This window comes from Antennarius striatus, chromosome 8 (assembly GCF_040054535.1).
Source record: "Antennarius striatus isolate MH-2024 chromosome 8, ASM4005453v1, whole genome shotgun sequence".
In the NCBI taxonomy this organism is placed as follows: Eukaryota; Metazoa; Chordata; class Actinopteri; order Lophiiformes; family Antennariidae; genus Antennarius; species Antennarius striatus.
In genome coordinates this window covers 1,582,869-1,607,258 of record NC_090783.1, presented here as the reverse complement: position 1 = coordinate 1,607,258, position 24,390 = coordinate 1,582,869, and the positions used below count along the sequence as shown (strand labels likewise).

Below are 24,390 nucleotides of genomic sequence, written 5' to 3'. Positions count from 1 at the left end.
CGCTGACTAGCTTGATTTTAGCAAATTGTCAAGCAGGAGGAAGCTGCTGCTGGGTTCGAAGAACTAAAAATGGACAGTCAGGGGAGGAAAATTGTGGTTTGTGACAATGGGACCGGGGTAAGCTTGAGAATAAACTTTAAATCTTTAAAGTGTCACTCCGTGTCGCTCTCCGCGGGAACAGTTTATTAGGAGAAAGGAGTCCAGTGGAGACCGGAAGTAACAGATAACATGCTAGCGCGTTAGCTTGACTTAGCTGGATTCAGCTCATTTATCTGCCAACGCTGACATTCACGGTCTGACATAAAAGCGCATCCCTTCAAATAAACAGAGTTAACACGCATTTTGGGCTTCAGTATTTTAATTTAAAATCCACACACTAAAGCGATATTTCCATACGACGCTAGCAAACGCCGGACGAACACACGTCAGTGTTCTTAAATTATCCATTTTAAAATGTTTGACAGCATTCACTAGATCGAATGGCGGGTTGGAGTTATTAATTATTATTTATTGTTATTATAAATCTTTGACGAACCGAGTTCATAGTTTCCCCTTTGTTTTCATTTTGTCCACTTTTCTTATACGGTTAGCAATGTTAGCTTGTTAGCACGTTCACTCAGCCACGCCCTCTTCAAAACAGAAACGTGTCGTTTTTGTTTTTTTCTTTCAATTTTGAATCCGATCAAAGACCAACAAAACATTTCCGCGTCGTTTGTTAAACCTGTGTAATTTTTTAGAAATGAAAAATAACCGGATCGCTGGTGAAATTGAATGGAAGCAAATGCGCATGCGTGAAAACAGTGATTGCGGAAGTGAGCAGTTTTTCCATGTAAGGCGAGTTTTGAGCTCTGCTGAAGGTTTCAGGCCTCAATGACAGGCTGTTATAGTTCTATATCATATTAGGACATCTTTATTGTGTAGTAGGCTTATTGGCTGAATATATTATTCATCAGATGTTGGCAAAAAACTCAAGATCATTATAATTAAATAGTATTTTTAGCCAATTAAAATGAAATCTACAGTGTATGCTGAATAATTTTTGTTGTTTGTGTCTAAACCTGTAATGTTTTCTTTTAATGCGTCTCAGTCTGTGACCGCAGTAAAGATGTTTCAACATTGTTTTCTGCTTTCCATCCTGTTCCAGTTTGTGAAGTGTGGCTATGCAGGCTCTAACTTCCCTGAACACATTTTCCCGGCGCTGGTCGGCCGGCCGATCATCCGCTCCACAGCTAAAGTCGGAAACATTGAAATCAAGGTATTCACACTTTCCTGAGCCTGTTTTCATTCACGATGTGTGCAACTACCCTCTGTAAAATAGGACAAAGTAGAATTTAGGCCTTTGATTTTTGCACACAGCTGTCCGAAAACATGATCCATAAAATAGCAAAAGTGTGTTGAGCGTGTTGTATTATTTCGTCTGAGCCGTTTGCCGTTTGCAGGACCTGATGGTGGGGGATGAGGCCAGCGAGCTGCGGTCCATGCTGGAGGTGAATTACCCCATGGAGAACGGCATCGTCAGGAACTGGGATGACATGAAGCACCTGTGGGACTACACCTTTGGCCCCGAGAAACTCAACATCGATTCACGCAACTGCAAGATCCTGCTGACGGAGCCTCCCATGAACCCTACCAAGAACAGAGAGAAGATCATCGAGGTGGGCCGAGGCGCGAGGAGACGCTTCAGCCGGCGTGTGCGCGTGTGATCTGATGCTATGTTTGTGTTTACAGGTGATGTTTGAAACGTACCAGTTCTCAGGGGTTTACATCGCCATCCAGGCAGTCCTCACGCTCTACGCTCAAGGTGGGTGACGGCCTGTCCGCACCGGAGCATCCGCTGCTTCACTGAAAGTCAGCGTCGACAGAATGCTGCACAAGCATTTAAAGCACGTGTGTCAAGCTCAAGGCCCGCGGGCCAAATATGGCCCGCTACATCATTTTATGTGGCCCGCAAGAGCATCAAATGTCTAAAACTAAAGTATCTAAAAATAGAAAGGTCAAAAGTGTGCTTCAACCCATTCAGCCCATTTTAACTTTTACAAAAGCGTTGATGTTATTTTTCTTTATTCATTGATAGTTTGATCCTTGATTGATGGAGTTCTGTGGGTTTAATTACATCTGGACCTTTGATTACAGCCGTTATGCTGATGTGGCCCTCAGTGAAAATGAGTTTGACGCCCCTGGTTTTAAGTATTTAATATCTTCATGATGTTTTTGTGCTCCAGGACCCTCGTCTGATTCCCTCTGTTGTCGTTCCAGGGTTGTTGACTGGAGTCGTCGTCGACTCCGGTGACGGCGTCACTCACATCTGTCCCGTGTACGAGGGATTCTCTCTGCCCCACCTGACCCGACGCCTCGACATCGCCGGCAGGGACATAACGCGCTACCTTATCAAGGTACAAAAACGGAGAGAGATGGAGAGATAGACAGCTATACACACACACACACATTTTATTATTAGCATCAGTTCCACGGTGGCGGTAACCGTCCCGTCCGTCTGTCCTCCAGCTGCTGCTGCTCCGCGGCTACGCCTTCAACCATTCTGCGGACTTTGAGACGGTGAGGATGATGAAGGAGAAGCTTTGTTATGTGGGCTACAACATCGAGCAGGAGCAGAAGTTAGCGCTCGAGACGACGGTGCTGGTGGAGTCCTACATGGTCGGTCCCGTTCCTCCGTTCCTTCACTCCCCACGAAGCCGGGCCGCGGCGTCTAACGACGGTTTGTTGTGCTCTCAGCTCCCCGACGGCAGGGTGATCAAGGTGGGAGGCGAACGCTTCGAAGCCCCCGAGGCGCTGTTTCAACCCCACCTCATCAACGTGGAGGGGGTCGGCGTGGCCGAGCTGCTCTTCAACACCATCCAGGCTGCAGATATCGACACCAGGTGAGCCGGCGTGGCGCCGCCCGTCGAGCAGACAAAGGCTTCCTGGTCAGGAGCAGAGGTTTCACTACATGCGCCGTGTTTCTGCCGTCAGGGCCGAGTTCTACAAACACATCGTCCTGTCCGGGGGCTCCACCATGTACCCCGGCTTGCCGTCACGCCTGGAGCGCGAGCTGAAGCAGCTGTACCTGGAGCGAGTGCTGAAGGGAGACGTCAACAAGCTGTCTGTGAGTACGGCGCCTTCCTGCCACGATCCAAAGCGCACTGGATTATAAGGCGCACTGTCAGTTTTTGAGAAAATGAAAATCTTTCAGGTGCGCCTTATAGTGTGGAAAATATTTTATTATTTACAGTTATTTAAACGTTTCTGAACCCCCCCCCCCATACAGATATTAAACCACCTTCTATCTGTATTACCTTTCCCACACTCTGACAGACTGTTTAAAGCACTTTGGTATTAAAGAAAATTGTTTCTTTAATACATGGAAGTGCGCTGAGTTCCGTACGTCTCGGAACGCACAAACTTCCGGATGCTGTCAACCAATAGCATGTGCTTACGGTATCACATGACTAGCTACTAAAAATGTGCGATGTAGTGAAGCCGTGCATCTTGAAGCGCAAATAATCAAGGGATTACTGTAAAAGGTTCCATTTTATGGTATGCATGGTTTTTTTCTGGTCTCCACATAGATGTACAGGTCCTCCATGAGCCGAGGGTAAGGATCATTTAGACTTTTAAACAGCTGAATTCAGGACCACAGATCAGTTTAGGGCAAAACATCTCGAATACAGTGTGGCTGGACGTCTGGTACCTGTGTGAACGATTAAAAACAGGAGAATATGGGACCTTTTAAAACTTTCCCAATAAATAAATGTTTATTTTTAGAGGTAAATTTCTCAAGTGAGAACATAGCATGAAAGCCAAGTCTTTTAAATCCTTTTCTGTTTTAAAAGACTCTTTAATTTTCATTTTTTTAATTGATGCATCAGTTTTATCGGCGACTGAAGCCAAGTGGAGTTTTTGTGTAGTACCTGTATCTGCCACTAGGTGGTAGCACCCGTTTATTAATACACCAAAGAAGCTGTAATTCTGTCTCTGCCAGAGGAGAAGGTCCTGTCACCTATGATTAAACGTCTCCGGTGGATTTGATGGCCATCAGAGGGTCGGTTGGCGTTTTCTCCTCTAACAGGCTCCGCCCCTCTTTCATCTCCTTTACAGAAATTCAAGATCAGAATCGAGGACCCCCCCAGACGCAAACACATGGTGTTCCTAGGTGGCGCCGTGCTGGCCGACATCATGAAGGACAAGGACAACTTCTGGATGACGCGGGACGAGTACCTGGAGAAAGGGACACGAGTCCTGGAGAAGCTGGGAGTCACGGTCCGATAATCAACGCCGACCAGCGTCAACCTGTCAGCCGTCGCTCACGGCGACGGGTCTGGGGGTATGTTTGAAGAGCAAAAGGAGGGAGTATGGAAGGAAGGGATGGAGGGGTGAAAGGTGTGGAGGGTTTGGGGTAAAACATGTCTTGGTTGGGGTCAGGAATTCACAAGACTTACCGACTGTTGGACTCAACCGACTGGTCGCAACTTCCTTAAAGGGGAAGTGCAACCTTTTGGGAAATGTGCTGATTTGCGTAATGCTAAGAACGATACCACCTCAAAATCTGAGCAGTCTTCACCTGGAGCCCCGAGGCAGTTAGCCTAGCGTAGTTTATCTTACTTTACCCTAACATAGAGACTGGATGCCAGCTGGATGTTGCAGCAGCGACGACACCCTGGTGGTTTTATCGCTCCGGACAACAAATCAGACGCATTTAAAGAGCTTTGATTACCTCTGACAGCTGCTCCTCCAACAACCCAACCCCGACCTGCAGTCAGGGTGTTTAAATCGTAGTCCTACCAGTAACCTGTCTATTTTTCCCTGCTTATTCTTCTTTTTTCTTGTCGTGCCTTTTAGTTCCTGGGACCAGCTTTTTTTTTTTTTTTTTATGGGACCAAAGCTGTCGACCTTCATCATTCCTTGTTTTCAGTTTTTGCTCCTGAATTGTTATCTTCATTTTTATTTTTGCAGTGAGCCCATTGGCCGGTTCTCGGTCACATGTCGGGTACTAAATGAAACCTATTTTGTTCCCTGAGTAGGAGGAGGATTGTAACTCTGGATTAGTGATATTATGGTCCTCGGACACACAAGTCATTCCAGGTATCAAACTCAGATTAACCAATGAGATCACAGCAAGTCTCGTTCACTTGAATTTTAACTCCGCTGATGATGAATCTTCCTTTTTGTCATGGCCAGACTTCCTCATCCTCTTCCTCTTTCTCTGCTGTTCTAAAATTGACTTTGCGGGTTTGTGCTGAGAGGTGGTGATCCATGTGCTACGACAAACTATTTGTATTATTAATATGAATCTGGTGAGAGGAAATGGAGACAACCTAAAAGCTGGTATTTGTGGTTTTCCATCTTGGTTCCTATTGGAAGCACTTGGAATATATGCATCTGTAATGTATGATTTCATCTTGACAGTACCGTCATCACGTGCCAATCTTGTGATCTTTGATCAACCTTTTTATGTTTTGTTTTTAATCATAACGGCTGGATTAAATCAAATGAAGTGATTTACAGGCGCTGGTGTTGTGTCTTCATGTTTTGACGTGGTTCTTGATTGCTGCTGGACATGATAATGTCTGGGACCAAAACTGAAGAAGCTGAGATCCTTCAATGAATGCAGTAAGATGTTGGAGATGTTCTACCAGTCCGCTGTGGCCAGCGTACTCTTCTTTGCCGTGGTTTGTTGGGAGAGCAGCATCAGAGCCAGCAATACCGACAGATTAAACCAGCTGATCAGGGAGGCTGGCTGTGATTGGCTGTTGTCTGGACACTGCGAGGCCGTGGTGGAGAGGAGGAATCTGAACAAACTTATCCATCATGGACAACCCTGCAATCATTGTCTTTAGTGAAAAAGACAATGATTGTAATTGGTGTTATTTTTAACCCCACTTGTGGAAGATTGGCGGAGTGATACAAAAACTGCAATTTTTTTCTTAAAATTAATGAAGAAAATAAATAAAAATGCAAATGGATTCATGTCACAAAGATGTTTTACGAGGAATAACTGGAATATGAAAATATTACAACTCTTTGTTTTAAAGATTTTGACGAATAACAACCAGTTTATTGCAAAAGGGCATAATTTTAATTAGGGTCTTTTTTTTTTTACCCCACTCGTGGAAGAGGGTAGGTGGTAACTTGTGCATAGAAGGGTTAAAAAAGACACAAACAGGAAACGGAAACAACTGTTTTCACACTCAGCTTCTATAAGAGTCGGATGTTTTTGGGGGGCGGACCATCCGGGTCGGAGGCCGGAAGTAGACCGGAAGTGGAAGAAGAAGACGAGTCTGGAGCGGGAAGACGAAAGCAGTTACGTGGCCGATGGTTGTAGCTTCGAAAAAGACCGAGTTGAACTTTTCACTGACGTGAATCGTCTAAATTGGGGAGTTCGAGCTGTTTCCATAGATTCTCTGCTGTCTTTATTTGCCTTTAAGTCTTTAAATCGTCAATTAGCTCGTCCCGTGAAGCTAACGCTGCTAGCTTAGCCTGTTAGCCGGAAACGATCTGGACTGGGAGCTCATCAGCAAACGGGTTTTAAAGCACCGTGAACGAGTCGGAATGTGCGACGTCCAAACGCTGAGAGCGTTCGTCCTGCAGAGACTCGCTGCTGCCGCCGAAGACATCATCGAACAGTTTGAAAGAACGTTAGCCAACAATGAGGAGCGACGTAGTGAACGACAGAAGCTCCTGGAATCTGTTTTCAGCCCTCAGGTCCACCCCCAGAGAGCAGGTCGGTCCCTGTCGGTTCTTTCCCTGGTTCAACCTGAAAACATTCACCTCAGAGTGGTTTCATTGTCAGCCATGAGTCTCAGGTGTTTCACCTGTTCTGTCCATACATGGTTCACATATTCGTGTCCTCTGAAATACTACAGATAGTGTTCAGGGACATTACACATGTACTCTGTGTAACATCAGACTCCGTAATCTTTTCAAATAAAACTCATCAGGTCCAAATATTGCAGGAAATTGACGGTTCAATTAATGTGAAGTATGTTTGTCCCGCAACGTAATCTTTGTCTTGAGTTTCAGCCCGTTGTGTGATAGTTTGACACCCCGTTAGTCAACTGTGTTTATTTCATGATTCACAGAAGTCCAGATGCTGTTTGTGACAAATGACGAGGTTCACCCTGAGCAGCAGGATTTATGGTCCAATCTGGAGCAGGACAACCCCCCAGAGCCTCCAAACATCAAAGAGGAACTGGAGGAAGTCCAGACCAATCAGGACACAGAGCAGCTTCCAGGACTGAAGGAGGAGGCTGGTGTCACAGAGTTAATGTTCTCTTCAGTCCCTGTGATGAGTGAAGAAGATGAAGAGAAACCTCAGTCCTACAGGGCTTGCACTAGGAGGTAGTAAGACTAGGCCACTGTGGCTCATTGTAAAAGAATTGAGTAAGCCACATTCTGTGTCTAAGACATCAGCGCGCCGACAAGCGTTGGAAAGAGCGAGAGAAAAGGTTTGTTACCGCTCTGGGATTTTCGCGAGTCCAAAAAAGTTGTAAGTTTGAGCCTTTTTTTCCTAAAAATAAGAACGCCACTGTGGATACACAGACTAAAAACCTAGTAGCCACTCTGGAATTTACTTCGCCTATGATGTAGTGGCGATCACCTAGCGCAAGCCCAAGTCCTCACAGCTCTGTGATGCAGAGATGAAAACAGAAGCTGATGGAGAAGAGTGTGGAGAACCAGAAGTTAACAGTTACTTTCAAAGAGATGGACATTTACAAGCTAATGACAACCAGATGTCATACTTCTCTGAACCAGAGGATGGTAACAGTTGTGACCCGGAGGAAACCAGCGAATCCCAGTCAGACTTAAACCAGTTGAGGAACAACAGAGAACCTGGATGTAATAGTGGAAATTCACCAGCTATTTCCTCTGAATGTGTTTCAAGCTGTGGTGAGAAGGCAGATCTGCAGGAGCATAGTGGAGTTCAGTCAGGAGCGAAAACGTTGTTATTCAGTTTATAAAAATATTTTTCTAATCAGATCACATTTTAATGTAGACGTGAGAACCCACACAGATGAGAAACCCTGCAAGTGTTCAGTCTGTGCTAAAGGATTTAGCCAAGGTGTAGATCTACGACTCCACATGCGAATCCACACAGGAGAGAAACCCTTCAAGTGTGCAGTAAAAGATATAGTCAGGGAGGACACCTGATACTGCACATGGGAACCCACACAGGAGAGAAACCCTTCAAGTGTTCAGTGTGCACTAAAAGATATAGTAAGAGTGGTGATCTAAGCTGGGCTTGCGCTAGCCGATCGCCACAACCTTGTAGCCAGAGTGGCTACAAGGTTTTTAGCCTGTGTAGCCACAGTGGCGTTTTTGTGTTTAGGAAAAAAAGACTAAAACTTTAACTTTTTTGGACTCGCGTAAACCCCCGAGCGATAACGTAAGAAAACAAACTTCTTGTCTCGCTAGGCGGCGTGCATGCCAAAGGAAATAGCCGAAGTGACCCGAACGCTCCTGATCATTAAATATGCACTCCTCTCATCACCTCCTCTCGTCCACTGAAAAAAAAAAGGATTCTATTTTTACAAGCTAAACCCACGACTTGGTGTACGACGAGGTGAGGACGATCGATGGAAAGAAAATGAGAATCCAATGTTTTATTGTAGATTTTGCGTTAAAATTCTAATTAAACAACAAATGGTGAATGCTGAGAGGGGGGAGGACTTGTGACAGACCGATCAGAAGGTCAATGAAAGATATTATCAATATTTGTTTGTGGTCTTAGACTTTTGATCCCTATGACCGGCAGGAATAACCGGCGATGCATGTAAATGTGTATTCACCTCTTCATATTTTATATGCCTTTTTAATTTGAAATCAAAAATCACACACAAACACACACAAAATCATCGAGTATTGAGAAAACAAATATTAGGACACACACATACAGACACAGGTCATAAAACATTGGTATCTGTGTTTTCAGTATGAAGAGAAGGGCCAAGGGGAAGCGTCAGCAGACTTCTCTGCAGAGCTTTTTCAAAGCAACACGGCCCTCCCATGAAACTGGAGAATGCATCCAAGAGACGGTCGAGGAACAGAGCAGGCTGGAGAGCCCTCACCCAGAGAGCCCAGCAACCCCCGGAGATTGCTCTGCTGAGACAGAGACACCAGCAAAGAAGGCCAAAACTTCTGCCGCCGCAGACTCTGGCAAGAAACAGGCCATGACGCAGAAGGAGAGAGACCGGAATCGTCAGATAAAGGCCGATTGGTTCTCCATCTTCAAGTGGCTGATTTACGACAAAGAGAAGGTACTATCATAACAAGGTAGCATCATAACAATTTGTAAAAAAAAAAAAAAAAAAAGCAATTATAACTGAATCAGGTTCAGTGATTTTTTTTAATGCAATATAACAATTTGTTATTCCTTAGTATTTTAATTTAAACTTTAAAAACATATGCAGTGGATTTCAAAAGTGTCATTCCATACTTTTCAGAATCTCTTCTTCTGCACCTACTGTATCGAGGCCAAAAAGACTAACCTATTTACCAGGGGTAAATGTGCGAAAGTACCCAAAAAGGATGACTTCAACAAGCATACCATGAGAGCTGACCATAAAATGGCAGCTGGTGCAAAGCAGGGCAGCAGACAGATGTCGAAGGCCAGAGCAAAGGCAGATGACCGGGCAAGGGAGAGTATGACAGCTGCGTTTGAGACGGTTCAATGGATGGAAGACATGCCAAATGTAACATTCAGCGGCCCTGTTGATCTCCAGTTAGAGGATGTAAGTTTCATGGTAAATTTCAATACATTTATTATACTGCTATGTTAGTAACTTACTCATTGGCTGTGGATGCAAGTATACAAGTACCGGTAATATTTAAAAATAATCTAAATTTAGTTAAGAATATTGAATATATGATAAATGAAATGATTTTTATTTGCGTTATGTATTTGCAGGGTGCCCAGAGTCTCCGTGTCCTTGGGAAGGACGATGGTTCCATTCACGACAGCCACCAGACATCAGTGAATGACTTGAGAGAGTGTGTGGCCACTGAAGAGGAGGAAGAGATCCTGAAGGAGGTTGATGAGGCACGATACTTCTCTCTAGAAGCAGATGAGGCCACCGACGGCTCCAACAAGACCGTTTTGAGGGTGTACATCAGGTTTGCATGTTTTCTTTCAGATAAAGGAACAATTTAGTGTCATTTTAGAACTACTGAAGACAAGTAACATTAATAAACATTTAAATTGTCTATTTTTTTAATCAAATGTCGTTGTTTTTTTGTTCCAGGTACGTTGGCCCTGATGCCCGTCCCAGAGTAAGGTTCTTAGGAGTCAGGGAAATGAGGGCGACAACTTCTGATGCCATCACAGCCGCCCTGCAACAGTTTCTAGAGGCCAAGGGCTTAAACAAAGACAACATGGTGGGCTTGGCCACAGATGGGGCCTCCGTCATGACGGGAGTGAAAGTTGACCTCACTACACAGTGAGTGCATTATTCAACATCAACAAAGTGTGATTCATTGGAAAGTCCATCTGTTAAGTTATTTCCAAAATTAATATCCATGTTTGTACAACAGTATTTCAATTTATTTTGAAGCACAGCTAATATTTTGACATCACACTTTCATTGCAGGTTCAAGAAAGAAGTCCCATTTCTAGTTGCAAACCACTGTATGGCCCACAGGTTACAACAGGCAGCAGAGAAGGCAGCTACCAGGGTACCCTTGATCTCTAAATATATTGGGACCCTGAATTGTTTCGCAAGAGTCGTTCAATTCTCTGCGAAATTCACCAGAACTCTGGAGGTCAGCCGGAGGATCCATAGTGGGCAAACAAAGAAGATCAAGGAGGCTTTCCTCACAAGGTATGTTTTCATGTTTAACAACTGAAATAATTAACCCAATATTACTCAAAATGTGCATGATAATACACTTGAAAAACTTTTGTGTGAATCTATAAAAAAAAAAAAAAAAAAAATTACGTATAAGAATTAGCAACAAGAAGGCATTCTCAGTGAAACTTTGTTTAGTAAAATTTTTAATTTAATAAAATTTGTAATTTAAATTATTTTTTTAATTGAATTGAATTTTTTAATTTGTTTTAGATGATTTCCAAATTTTGTTTCTTTTTTTTTTTTTGTGGTTAAAATCTGCCACAACTGTTGCCAATTCTTGGTAGGTGCTTTACATGTGGAAACCTGGCGGTGGGACTTACATAGGTTACGTGGGGACCTGTTTGTGACATCAGCATGCGACACACCAAAGTTTGTAGCTGCACGGAAAATAAAATTCAAATAATAAAATTTGTGTAATTCTGCTACAAAGAAGAAAAAAAAACAAGGCAAGGAAAAAGGCTAATCTGATAGCTAAATAACACTCTTTGATATCTTTGCGTGGAATTCTATTGTTTCAGGGTGCTGAGCTTATGTGATGGTACTCAGGCCATGGCCGGCTGCGTCCCTGCAGTGCTGAGCGCCCTTGAGCAGGCAGCCACAGAAAAGAGCACAGCAGAGGGCAAAGCCCAACTGAAAGGACTGGCGGCTGATATGGGTTCATATAAATTTATTTATTTGACCCATTTCCTGGCGGATACTGTTGGGCTTCTGGGCATTTTGTCCAAGTTGATGCAGGTCACAACACCCACATACCAGGTATGTAAAGGTTCATAAACTTCATTCTTATCTGCAACGGAGAAAAAAAAAGCAAAACCATGAAACTTATTGTGAAAACAAATATAAATTCATGATTAAATAATTGTTAAACAAAAAAAATGTCTCTTAAAGTAAAAATCTGGTTGTGCAAACTATTTTGGGGCCCCGCATATTTTTAACTGTTTTAATTATTTTTCCTTCTGTAGGACCTGAAAGATGCCATTGACAACACCGTGTGCTCCCTGTTGGCCCTGGTACAAGTGAAAGGCACTGGTGGCTTTCTAGAGAAACTGGAAGGAGCCTTTCCTGCCACCCCCCCAGCCGGTGGCAAGACTCTGTGGGAAGACCACAATGTGAAGGACACCCAAAAGCAGCGGGATGAAGTTAAGGTACAAATAAAACGGTGCTAAACTTTATCACATGGAGACACAGACTTTTCATTATCTGTATTTTTGATGGTAAACTTTTTATTTGGTGATATAACATTTGATAAGAATTTTAGGCTGAATGGAGACTTTTTATTTTTATTTTTTTGTACTTTCAGAAAGCAGTTGACTTGTTCATGGATAACATCGTCACACAGCTGCAGTGCACCTTCCCGGATCATGATACCATGTCTGCCTTTGACATTTTCTGCCCCTCTGCCAAGCTGACGAGAGACGACTCCAGCGACAAACTGGACAAGCTTCTGGAGCTGTATGGCGCCGACAAGGAGAAGAAAGGTGTGACCCACACTAAAGTTGTGGATCCAGGTAAGTCTGTACATTTATGAATTAATAATCTGGTTAGATATCACTTTCCGGTCTCCATGAATTATCTCCAAAAATTCATTGAATACAGAAACAAATACTGTCTTCCTATATTAAAAGGTTTTTACATATTTTTATTTTATTGCAAAATACCTATACTTTCTGTGACTTAACAAAACTCTTTTTATATTTGCAGATGCAGCCAAAACGGAGTGGAAGATCCTGGGCCCAATGGTACCCAAATACAGCAGTATGGAGGACCTGTACTGTAGATACGTATCAAAGAACAAGGATGCCTACCCAAATATGGAAAGGCTAGTCAAGATTGGCGTCACGATCACAGTGACTTCTGTCAACTGTGAACGTGGCGTCAGTAGGTCCAACGCCATCAAGACGTCCAGCAGAAATGGCCCCCCCCTTTAAGGAGTTACAGGCGGATGTTGAAGAGTGCAGAAGATCTCATCAAAGCGGATGAAAACAACAATAACATGAGGAGGTGAGCTGACACCTCCCCACGTCAGCTCACACGCTGAAGTGACAGGGCGGGAGCGGGAATCGAACCCCCGATGTTGAGAAGTTGGACGACTCGCTCTACCGCTGAGCCACTGCCGCCGCAATCAGATAAATCGTTTGTCGCTGTATCGCGGAATTGGTGATTGGCGTAATGGAACACATTAACCATAAAGAACGGGGGCGCGCTGTGTATATGCATATATAAGTGCCTTAAAGTATTGCCCCCCTCCCAAGAACTTTTTGACATTTTGCCACATTTCAGGTTTCAAACTTAAAGATAATAAGCTGAAAATATTTTTAAGAACAACATGTGAGACAATCGTGAAGAGGAACTGAATTTATTCAACATTTCATATTGAGTTTAAAAATAAAACACTGAAAAGTAGGACGTGCAAAATTATTTGCCCCCTTTGAGTTAATAATTTGTACAACCGCCTTTTGCTTTTTGGGTATGTCTATAGGTTCAGTTGTGCAAATAACAGGTCCTGCTATTCATTTTTATTTAAGCTTTTGTTTCATTCTATGAAATATTTCATTTCCAAGGTGACAACTTCCTGTGCTTTGATCTACTGACCTTATGCTTTGATTCTTTCATTTGTTCGAATGTATATGTCGTTTCTCATTTCAACGGAAAAGCTTCTGCCTTCACTGAACTCCACTGGCTGCAAGGCATTCTGAATATGTAATATGTATGACAGATAAATAGACAGGTAGATAGATGGATACTTTATTAAATTGCACCTAAATAGTAACCTAAATATTTTTATTTTATTTTTAATAAAATAGTAACCTTTATATTTATTTATTTTATTTATTTTCATAAATTTAAAAAATAGTAACTTTTATATTTATATTCAGTAGAGAAGCCCAGAGGAATTTACTGTATTACTTACTTTTATCTGTTGTTCCACTTCCGTTTTTTGTCTTTATCAACCAATAAGAGGCAGAGTAGGGCGGGGATATGGGCGGGCTCAAGATCTAAATTAGCCTATCGCTAGCGAGTGATACCGGAAGTGATGTTAAACATGCTGACCTCCGCTAGCCGCCTGGCTCCACGCTGCTTGTCTACAAACGCTTCTTCCAGATATGACGGCGCTCGTTTTGTGAACTTCTCGCTGAGACATGCGGCAGGTTGTCGGTCGAAAACTCCGCAGACGGCCCGGTGGAGGAAAGCGGACATCCGGAGCTCCGGGACAAACCGAAATGTGACATTGGGCGGGTTAGCAGGTGAGCTAGCTAGCCGGCGGCTAACGTAACAACCTTAAGGTTTCTTTTTCTCTCCAGTTGAGTGTTTGTAGGTGAATCGTCCCTTTTGGATGCTTTTCCCTGCAGGCTTCGGACATCCCAGCCAGTCTTTTCACACCAGCAGCAGGTTTGCGAAGAAGAAGGACTTGTATGAAGTCCTGGAGGTGTCCAGTAAAGCCTCCCAGAAGGACATCAAGAAGGCCTACTACAGGGTCAGACACGTTCACCTGTGAAAATACAGGCAGGTGTTATGAACGTTTGCCTTCTCATGCTGTGTGACCGTCCGTCTCCGCAGCTGGCCAAGCTATTCCACCCAGACGTCAATCCAAACGACCCAGTAGCCAAAGAGAAGTTTTCCCAGGTCGCTGAAGCCTATGAGGTGAGGAGATGGTTTCGTTCCCCTTGAAACCTGCAGGAGGTTGGAGGTTCCTCTGAATCTCTTCCGTCCCAAACATTCTCCGCTCCGTTTCGTTCCAGGTGCTGAGCGATGACGTGAAGAAGAATGAATATGACCTCTATGGATTCTGCGGCTCCGACTCGAACCACGGCCGGCCGAACGAGCAGCGGTACTACAAGGAGGAAGACGTGGATCCAGAATACCTCTTCAGGAAGATCTTTGAAGAGTTTTCTGCAGGGAGGGGTGTTGGAGACATGTTCGAGCAAAGGCTGGAGGTCAGCGTGGCGTCGGTGTGGTTTTGCGTCCGACATGAAAACCGTCAGCGCTCCCCGTGCGTCAACATCTCCTCTGGTTTCAGTTTGTGATGGAGGTGTCGTTTACCGAGGCAGCCAAGGGGGCAAAGAAGTTGCTGAGGGTGAAAATCGACGACACCTGCCCCCGGTGTAACGGAGGGGGCTCCGAGCCGGGTACCAAGGTGTCTCGCTGTCAGTATTGCAACGGAACGGGCGTGGTGAGTCTCAGGAGGAACGTTGGGGATATCTATCATCCAGCCCCCGCCCCCAACCAGATACAAGTGTTTCATGTTACTGCCCCCCCCCCCCACCACTTACCTGCAGGAGGCAGTCGGCTCGGATCACTTCAAGACCTCCTGCCGGCGCTGCAGTGGGAAGGGCTTCATCGTCATCACGTCCTGCGCGCTGTGTCGTGGTTCAGGCCAGAACGAGACGAAGAAGACCATCACCGTACCGGTTCCCGCTGGTAGGTGCTGTCCCCCCGAGGTCCGGGTCACACGGGGGTCGCCTCCCCCTTCGCCCCACATGAGCTGAGGGGAATCAAAGGAGGAAGAAACAAAAAAATTTCCCTTGCAGGAGTTGAAAGTGGCCAGACGGTGGGCGTGGTGGTGGGGAAGACGACGGTTCTCATCACATTCAGGGTGAGAAGTCATTCATTCATTCATTCATTTTCCTGCACCGCTTATTCTGCTTTCATGGGTCACGGGGGTTGCTGGAGCCGATCCCAGCGGGTTGGTCGTGTGTAACGCCTCAATGTTTGCTCAGGTCCAGGACAGCCCCTTGTTCCGGCGGGACGGAGTCCACATCCACTCAGACTTGTACATCTCTGTAGCGCAGGCCATCCTGGGGGGCACCGCCTCCACACAGGGCCTCCATGAGAAGAGCATCAGCATACCGGTGGGTGTCAGACGTTTTCTTTTCTAGAGATGAGGTAAAAAGAGTCGTGTTTCCTCTGTCTGAGTGGCGTCTGTGTTCAGATCCCTCGGGGCTGCCAGGCCGATCAGGTGCTCCGGCTGCAGGGGAAAGGCATCCGGAGCCGGAACACCTACGGGGATCACTACCTCCACGTCAAGATCAAAGTGCCAACGTAATTCTGTCACGACTTCATGAACGAACCAAAAACCAACACCAGGATTCATTCAAAATGATTTGCTTGAGTCAGTTTCGTTTCCTGTTCTTTCGCTCCTGCAGGAAGTTGACTTCTAGCCAGCACTCTCTGATGCTGAAGCTCGCCCTAGAGGAGACGGACGTCAAGGGCACTGTTAACGGCGTCACCCGCCCCGAAGGTCAGAAATAAGAGTTGAGGGGTCGCTGTTCAGTTAGAACAGGGGTCGGCAACCTCGACCAGTCAGTTGGACCCGTTTCCCCACGGTAAAGAAAACGCTGGAGCCACACACCATTAAAGTAACCACACGAAATGGTTTATATTTTCTTTACCTGTTAGAATAGAATAGCCTTTAGGTAGTATTTGATATATTATCAATATCGATTTACAAAAAATAAAGACATAATTACACATGAATAGACTCCAAAGAAAACAGTAGCGACGAAACAACAGCCAGCCAACAGCCAGTGAATGCGCAAAATGTACAACATCCATTCATTTTCCGCACTGTGTATTCCGCGTTCGTGGGTCGCGGGGGTTCCAGAAGGAAGCGTCCACGCTATAGAGTGTTGCTGGTGCAAACGGAACCCGTTTTTTATGTTAGTTTAGTTGTTGGACATCAGGTTTGTATTTGCAGTTACTGTACATGAGATAAATGTAGCATTTTTTTCACATGCTTGATATTGCTGCCATATTTTTGATATATTTTACAGTATTTTCCGCACTATTAAGGCGCATCTAAAAGCTTTTAATTTCTCAAACTGACAGTGTACCTTATAATCCAGTGCGCCTTATGTACGAAAAAGATTTGAAATGGGACATTCATTGAAGGTGTGCCTTATAGTACAGTCTAATTGTTCTCTTCTGTGCTTTTTTATTTTGCTTTGGGGAAGAAAATCCCTAAATCTGGTGGTCGCCAATAATCTTCAAATTTAGAATGACATTAAAATAGTCACCAAATCGAATGAGATCCATTTTAATTAGCAGTTAATTATTTTCAAAAGCCACAGGGAGCCACGCTGCAGGGGTTAAAGAGCCACGGGTTGCCGACCCCAGAGTTAGAACGTCGCTCCACCTTGTTGTGTAGAGAGATGTTGTGTGGTAAACACACTGCTAATGCAATGTGTGCTCATGTCCAGGAGGGGGCAGCAAATCAAGTAACACAGAGGACAATCGGGAGAAAGGAGAGCAAGAAGACGACTTCTTCTCCAAACTGAAGAAGTTCTTCACCTGAGAGTCGGGCAGCAGGTGGGAGTCACTGAATTTATGTTTCTCTGGCATTTTAAGCTTGGATCAAATGTTTTTTTGGGTGTCATTCCATTTATTCAGCACATCTAGAGCGTGATATTCTGCCCTCTTCCCTGTGCAGGTAGAAGAAGTCCACTGACCCGGTTCTCCTGCGAGGACGTGGCGAGGAGGACAGCCGAAGCGTAGAGGTGGGATTTTTACTCTGCGTTGTTGAAGCTCAGCTTGCCAACGACGTCCTTTACCCGTTACCGCGGACGACTGGTGATGCGAGAAACCGCTGGATTAAGGACGAAATGGAGACGACTGGATTGGATGCTGCGAGGACCAACGCAGCACTTCTAGTGTTCAATCACAAAAAGTGACGCGTTTGACTTGTACATTTAAACCTGGGTTGCTCGGATCTATTTGTCATGTTTGGGACCAAAAACCGAACGAGACAAAAGGTTTTTATGGTTATTTCAGATGCATTTTTATTTGTTGCAACGCTACAAGCTAGCAGCAGGGGGCGATGTGAGTTCACAGCTCAGTCGCTCAGGCTGATTCCCCCGAGAACCGGTTTTTGAACGGCATTTCCAGTTTTAACCTTTCCAAAGCCAGTGGATGCATCGTCACACAATTAAAAAATGTCTTCATATGATAATTTATTCGGACTGTGTTTTTCTCAGATGTGTAGGAACAAGTTCACCAAAATGATCCAACAAAAAGCATCCAGGAGGGAAACTTTTTCCTACCTCATCATGTCCTTGTCTTGATATTTTTTGTCCTATTTCTGTATAAAAAATATCCATAAAGAAAAATTGTAAACCAGAAATGAGTTTGATGTGTTGTTATCAAGAGTTCCCGTCTTCTCCGCTCCGGCGAACTCAACTTGGCAGACGCCATCCTGAGAAACCTTTTGATTGCTCAAACCCACAACTCATCTAAATTCATCAGGTGCCCCCAGACTTTATTACACAGTTCTACTAATTGAAACAAAAACTAGCTGTTTTCGACGGAAACTCTGTCAAATGCGACCCTGGCTAGCAGGTGACACTCGTCCGCTGAATGGACTCTAAAGCTATACATCGCAATGAAGGATGAATGGGAACAGACAGACGACAAAAACCTTTACAAGACGATGAAGTGACATTTTGACCCAGGCAGCCAGACTTCAACCAGTCAATAAAAGGCAATTAAACGTTGGTCGGTTCGGCCAGACAAGGTCAAAATAAAGGCGGAAACCCCTTTGGACCCTCGGATATACAAACGGATAAAAGCTCCCAGCTGCCAATCACAGGTGACTGACAGGGTGTTGCTGGGAGTAACTGGGAAAAGTATGGAAGCATTATGAGCAGTCATAATAGAGGTTTCCCTCTATAAAGAGGGAGACCTCTATTAGAGAGGCATTGGAGTCCAAGCAGCCTTACATGTTCTCACGGGGGGGCAGCACAAAAAGGTCAGTGGTAATTGGCCTGGGGTGGGTGGTTGGATGCTACAAATACAGGCTGATGGGTAATTACATTTTGATCTAAAGAAAATTGACTGACAGAAACCCTAAAAGAACACCAAAGTGGAATGAAAGCATGGAGGTCTGGTGAGGGTTAGTACCCCTCCACTCCATCCCCCATGCCTGGAAGGAACCCACCCTAGTTTACCAGGACTTCACATGTGCTGCTGGTCCGTCCATCGGGAACACAGGAGTGTTTGCTATGGAGAGGATTTATCCTCTGTGGTCTCCACGAGGATCCCTGAAGTCCATGGCTGCCTGATGCTCCATGTTCATCCAGAGACCCAGGTCCACCCAGAGACCCGGGTCCATCCAGAGAACTGGGTCTATCTAGAGACCTGGGTCCATCTAGAGACCCGGGTCCATCCAGAGACCTGTTTAGGAAACATCCAAGACCTCCAAGCCTCGATTGGCAGTTGGTGAAGACTTCTGAAGTAGCTTCTTAGCTAATCTCAAGTCAAAGTGTGAGACGTTCCACATTTTTACAAATGTTTTGGTCAAACACACACAAATCTAGCTGTAGTTTAGATTTGACATCATTGGTCAAATGATCATCCAGCTTCCCTTTGTGCTTAAAGTACATCTATAATGTGAAATATATGGATGTTCTTTAGAGATCTTGTTGGTCTGATCGCTACATCTTTATCAAATATAAAGTGTCAAGAATCTGATTTAGACGATCTGGAGACGAAAAGGCAGGAGTGACTAATCAAAGTCAGATTATTCCGTGATTCATTCACAGCCTCAAACGGATCTGGACCAACGGACAGATCGACACACACACACACACACTCACACACACACTCACACTGTGAGTGTGTGTGTGCAGTTGAAGGCTAACATCAGTTCCTGCCTGTTTCCCATTTCCCCTCAATCAGAGGAACCCCTCGTCCAATTTCACCCCCTCTTTCCCCCCACCTCCATGCTAAACCTAATTAGGGTTCCAGATCACTGCCACATGCTTGCGGCCCAACAGCGGTGTGATTGAGTGCATGTATTTATGTCCATCTCCAGGGGTCAAGGAGATGTTTCTTGGCTGGCGACTATTAAAAGGCTGACCCCAGATTTGGGATCAGATTGCGTGATGTTTTCCATATGGGCTTTCAGGATCAATCCGGAGCTCATTGGCAGAGGTTCTGGCCTCGCCCCAGTCATCCCGCTCACGTCCAACTGCAGAAACACAACCACGTAAAGGACACCAGTGGATGACATCATCCCCTCTAATGCTTTTCAGGCCCGTTTCCTCTGATTTGCAGCGCTGCCTGAGCAGCCGATCAGAACCCGGCGTTAATGAGAGCTGAGGTGTCGGTCCGCCTCGACCAGCATCCAAAATAATCCCAGCTTAATGTTTATTCCTGCTGCCAGACTTTGCAATCACAGGTTTCTGTGTCTGCCAAAACAAAAGGGAAGACCATCAAGAAACGTTAAAGCGCCTGCGAGGGAGGGGAGCGTTTGATTTATCACCTCTGGAATACGCCAGAACTGTTCTGCCGGGGTCAGGAACGCAAACCAAGCCCTTTCTGATTTCTCCCATGCTGCAGAAATGGCTCTGGACACATTTTTATTTTATTAGACCTGTTTAACGTCCATTCAACAAAGATATTCTTTTAAAAATGAGCTATTGGTTCCCAGACAAACTGGGCTTTAATGCCTACAGTGAGTCTATCGACCGATGAAGGAGTCGGTCGATAGACTCACTGTTTCTGGGCACAGTTTGGATTTCTTACTTTATTTGAAGGATGAAACTAAACTCCTTAACAGAAATGGGATGTCGATCACGCATGATTTTCCTGACAAAAATACGTTTTTCAGGAAAATCCCACATTTTAGAGGAACAATGGTTAAAAAGATAAACATGTTTTTCAGAGAAAGAGTTGTTTCTAGTCTAGTCTGGTAACCAACCTTCTACTTTAGGCCTCCCTCCACTTTCTAGTGATAATTACTGGACTGGCCCGGTCTAACCAATGCCTCACATTTGGAGCAGATGGAAGTCTTATTCGTTTTGGCCATTTTGCCTTTAATTAAAGGAGAGGCGCGAGGCTCTATAATTACTCAGAATGGAAATAGAGTGACTTTGTCTTTAAAATAATCCACTTAGAAAAACAGAACCAGGTCAGAATGCCAAATAAAAATACCCCTCTGTCATTGTGGAGCTGAACTGGCTGCGGTCAGGCTTGTGTAAATGTTGAAGTTGCTGACGGGGTTGAAAGGGAAGTACCGTCTTGTTTGTTTGGGTCTTAAATCAGATCCAGATTTTTTTTCTTCCTAGAGGTCATCTTTAGTTTAACGTGGTCTAGACCTCAGATAAAGTCCAAAGCTTGTGTCGCGTGAAGAACCGTCATCGTCCTGGAGAAGGTTGTGTTGATGTGTTCGATTTATTGGCCGTGTTTTTGGGTCATTCGGACTAAACACACACTCCTCTAGATGCGTGGGAACAACCTTGTAACCCTCAAACGACCTTTTGCCCCTGACTTTCTGTGTTGTCGTACGTCAACGGGGTAAAACTGACTGGGAAAAGTGAAAGTTACCAACAAACATGAGGCATCGCCACCTCTCAAGGACATTCAAATTAATTAAATTAATGCCTAAAACTGACGGGTTGGGTTCGCGTCTCATTAACAAGGTATACTCTGAGTTGTTTTGAAGCTTGCATCTTTTGAATCTACCACCTTCTCCTCTTCTTCTTTATCTAGTTGAGACTGTGTTACGAGTTGTCGAACTCATCCAGGAAAATTCCGGGAAATGGGACGCCGCCCGCGACGCCATCAGCGGATCGGTTCGGTTCCGGTTCAGATAAATATCACAGAACGTTCTACAGCTGGTTTCTTTTCTTGCTGGAAAAGGGATGAGACTCGTGGTCTGCTCAGGCGTCCCTTGAAAACATGGATGTATTGTGGTTGTTCTATTTAAACCGGCTGCTACCGGTAGTTATTGATTAGCTGTTACTAACGAATGGCAAATCTGACCTCATTGACAGGATAGAACAAAAGGAGGGGATAAAATAAGTCAAACTGAAGGTAACAGTAGGGTCAAGACTTCTTGACTTCTTGACTTTCCAAGAACATCGCCGACGGTGACATCAAGGGATTTCAGTAACGGGAAAAACTCCAACAATGACTTCCTCCAAAGTTAAATTCCCGTCTATAGACATTTCTCTTCTTCCATCCGTCCGTAACATTTGTCTTTAATCATCTTTCATGTTCCTCTTCCATAGTGTCTGATTATAATCTCATGCGTTTCTGTCTTTTTCTATAAGGCTCTTGGGTTAAATGTTTGCCTTCGGGGAAACACACACACACACACACACACACACACACACACACACACACACACACACACACACACACACACACACACACACACACACACACACACACACACACACACACACACACACACACACACACACACACACACACACAGCCGCGAATGTTTGTACAACATCCAGCAGTCAGTGGGTCCCTCATTGAGACCAGGCCCTGCTATTCCACTCAGTTTCACGGTGATCCATCAAGGGGTCTAAGTAGAACCGACAGGAACGATCCACAGAATCTTATCCTGTAATGTTCAAAAGTGTAAAAAAGAAAAAAAAAAATCCTGAATCCGCCCCAGAAAATGTTCCGGGCTTTTCCAACTGGTTGTCATGGTTCTGGCTCGCCGTCGGTCGGACACACCTGTTCCCCGTTAGGAGGGATATGACTGACGTCTGTGCGCCCGTTGACCTCCAGCTTTTGTTTGGCGTCTGATTGTGTAACTGCTCCTGTTGCTGCGTGGAGAAAAAAAAAAAAATCTGATCTCATTCTCAATAAACTGGAAAAGATTCTGTTTCATTTCGTGCTCAATCGCCGCATCGGGATCCGAGCGCGGAAAACGGATTTCTTTACATCTGTTTTGATCGTAACCATGCACGGTGACGCCCCCTTCCCCGTCCTGTACGCAGTGCCTTAATGAAGTCGCCGATGACGACGAACAACCATTCAGAAGAGATTCCGATCTGGCGTTTCTGAATATCGGCATCTGATTTTGGGGCGATACGTAGGCGTGGTCTCTCCCTGGGCTTTGGTTGGTCTGTCGTTATTTCATCCTTTATTGTCTAGTGCACCATATATACATGACATACAGCACGGATGAAATTACAGTCCTCTCTGACCCACGGTAAACAGGCAGTACAACAGGCAGTACAACACAGACAGTACAACAGGCAGTACAACACAGGCAGTACAACACAGACAGTACAACAGGCAGTACAACACAGGCAGTACAACACAGACAGTAGAAACAGGCAGGACAACAGGCAGTACAACAGGCAGTACAACACAGGCAGTACAACTGGCAGTACAACAGGCAGTACAACAGGCAGTACAACAGGCAGTACAACAGGCAGTACAACACAGACAGTACAACACAGGCAGTACAATAGGCAGTACAACAGGCAGTACAACAGGCAGTACAACAGGCAGTACAACACAGGCAGTACAACACAGACAGTACAAGTCAGGTGCTGGGGGGGGGCAGGGCAGGGTGAGGGTAGAGTTCAAAGGGGTAGAAATTTGTCGACGTGTGGAATCACAAACGTGATGGCCGTCACGCCGTTACGACCCCGTTAGCTGCGGCGTTGGCGTGATGCCTTTAAATGACTTGGGATCTGGCTGCAAACGCTGCTGTTGGCAGGAAAGATGGAGGCCTGGGGGAGGAAGGCGGCGCCCCAGGAATGAGCGCCGACGCCCGGTCCAACATGTCGATATTTCTCGCCCGGCTTCAGCTTCTCTGCGACGACGACGGGACAGAAGTCTCACTGAGGAAACCTGACCTCCTCTGGTGGAGGAAATGAGTGTGTGTGAAAACGCTGCGCAGGTGAGTGTGTGTGTGTGTGTGTGTTCCGAGGCGATACACACACACTCGCATGGCAGTAAATAACGTGGCGATGAAAAGATGAACGGGACGAGAGACGAGGAAAGTGTTGTAACAGCTGTGGGTGAGCAGAGAGATGTCATCCTGTACGAATCGCCAGAACGGAGCCTTTATGGGATAGAGGCGTTGATTATCCTGACACACACACACACACACACACGTTGTGTAACCACATATTTATATAATACACATTCCACCACTTCCCAGCGGTGGGTGATTTGGTTCTGTAAACATTTGCAAAGAGAACGAATTAATTATTCACCAGGATCCTAAAAAAAACATGTCAGGAAGTGAAGAAAGACATTCCAACAGATTCTGTTCCCTTGGATCCGAAATGGGGTTTGAGTTTGACTTCTTTATCACGTCTCGGGCCGTGTTAAAGGTATTTCCAGAATATTTAACCAAAGTTCACCTTTACCTCACAATCAGGCCGTCAACAGGAAATGAACGGAACGGGTTTGACTCATTGGCTGCCAGCGTTTGGCAGCCATTGATCTCCTTCGGTGGACTTTCTCCGACGCTCTGGACGTTTTCGTTCTCTTCTTGACCGATGTCGAGATGCTTCGCTCGGAGGAGAGCGCTGACATGCGATAACGTACGTCTGTTCTAGATCACTAGATCAAGTCATCATGACGCTAAATTCTGTGATTAGAAGCCTGATTTTCACTGATAAACTCCGCCCAGACCTTCCCGTCGAAAAAAGCAACTGACGTCAAAAACGTTGGGTTATATTTCTGGTTCTTATTCCCTAAAAACGAAGGAGCAGCCGCTGACAGGTGAAGGCAGACAACAGGTGTACAGACGGAATTCTTTTACCTGTGATGGAAAAACACCTGCGACAAAGCT

The 24,390-nt window shown here is 45.1% G+C and overlaps 3 protein-coding genes across 7 annotated transcripts; all 3 read left to right on the top strand.

Moving 5' to 3' along the window:
* On the top strand, positions 1-5,495 carry LOC137600282 (actin-related protein 2-A). Its single transcript, XM_068321838.1, has 9 exons — positions 1-117; positions 1,145-1,255; positions 1,440-1,655; positions 1,729-1,801; positions 2,257-2,393; positions 2,506-2,655; positions 2,734-2,879; positions 2,971-3,103; positions 4,096-5,495. The coding sequence occupies exons 1-9, from the start codon at positions 70-72 to the stop codon at positions 4,264-4,266; spliced, it is 1,185 nt and encodes a 394-aa protein (XP_068177939.1). The 5' UTR covers positions 1-69; the 3' UTR covers positions 4,267-5,495.
* A 685-nt stretch (positions 5,496-6,180) lies between these two features.
* LOC137600262 (zinc finger protein 862-like) lies at positions 6,181-13,606 on the top strand. Of its 4 annotated transcripts, none has more exons than XM_068321793.1 (11): positions 6,181-6,718; positions 7,077-7,335; positions 8,927-9,251; positions 9,438-9,737; positions 9,902-10,107; positions 10,236-10,430; positions 10,581-10,811; positions 11,360-11,597; positions 11,804-11,986; positions 12,142-12,349; positions 12,543-13,606. In XM_068321793.1, the coding sequence occupies exons 1-11, from the start codon at positions 6,547-6,549 to the stop codon at positions 12,767-12,769; spliced, it is 2,544 nt and encodes an 847-aa protein (XP_068177894.1). In that variant the 5' UTR covers positions 6,181-6,546; the 3' UTR covers positions 12,770-13,606. The 4 variants fall into 4 exon arrangements, with proteins under 4 accessions (XP_068177894.1, XP_068177895.1, XP_068177897.1 ...); XM_068321794.1 differs by having other exon boundaries at positions 6,184-6,718; positions 9,438-9,725; XM_068321796.1 differs by lacking the exon at positions 6,181-6,718 and adding an exon at positions 8,410-8,557 and having other exon boundaries at positions 7,217-7,335.
* A 256-nt stretch (positions 13,607-13,862) lies between these two features.
* LOC137600278 (dnaJ homolog subfamily A member 3, mitochondrial-like) lies at positions 13,863-18,047 on the top strand. Of its 2 annotated transcripts, none has more exons than XR_011036916.1 (12): positions 13,863-14,086; positions 14,192-14,316; positions 14,400-14,483; positions 14,582-14,776; positions 14,860-15,012; positions 15,119-15,260; positions 15,371-15,435; positions 15,560-15,691; positions 15,772-15,881; positions 15,986-16,165; positions 17,039-17,147; positions 17,269-18,047. XR_011036916.1 is itself a non-coding variant. In XM_068321834.1 (12 exons), the coding sequence occupies exons 1-11, from the start codon at positions 13,876-13,878 to the stop codon at positions 17,131-17,133; spliced, it is 1,407 nt and encodes a 468-aa protein (XP_068177935.1). In that variant the 5' UTR covers positions 13,863-13,875; the 3' UTR covers positions 17,134-17,147; positions 17,269-18,014. The 2 variants fall into 2 exon arrangements, 1 of the variants encoding a protein (XP_068177935.1); XM_068321834.1 differs by having other exon boundaries at positions 15,986-16,080; positions 17,269-18,014.
* Positions 18,048-24,390: the final 6,343 nt, after the last annotated feature.

Coding starts and splice junctions, on each gene's coding strand:
- LOC137600282 (XM_068321838.1), top strand. CDS start 70: ATGGACAGTCAGGGGAGGAAAATTGTGGTTTGTGACAATGGGACCGGG. Junction 1,656..1,728: donor ACAGAGAGAAGATCATCGAG/GTGGGCCGAGGC, acceptor TTGTGTTTACAG/GTGATGTTTGAAACGTACCA. Junction 3,104..4,095: donor GAGACGTCAACAAGCTGTCT/GTGAGTACGGCG, acceptor TCTCCTTTACAG/AAATTCAAGATCAGAATCGA.
- LOC137600262 (XM_068321793.1), top strand. CDS start 6,547: ATGTGCGACGTCCAAACGCTGAGAGCGTTCGTCCTGCAGAGACTCGCT. Junction 9,738..9,901: donor TAGAGGATGTAAGTTTCATG/GTAAATTTCAAT, acceptor ATGTATTTGCAG/GGTGCCCAGAGTCTCCGTGT. Junction 10,108..10,235: donor GTTTTGAGGGTGTACATCAG/GTTTGCATGTTT, acceptor TTTTTGTTCCAG/GTACGTTGGCCCTGATGCCC.
- LOC137600278 (XM_068321834.1), top strand. CDS start 13,876: ATGTTAAACATGCTGACCTCCGCTAGCCGCCTGGCTCCACGCTGCTTG. Junction 15,261..15,370: donor CACCGTACCGGTTCCCGCTG/GTAGGTGCTGTC, acceptor TTTCCCTTGCAG/GAGTTGAAAGTGGCCAGACG. Junction 15,436..15,559: donor CGGTTCTCATCACATTCAGG/GTGAGAAGTCAT, acceptor ATGTTTGCTCAG/GTCCAGGACAGCCCCTTGTT.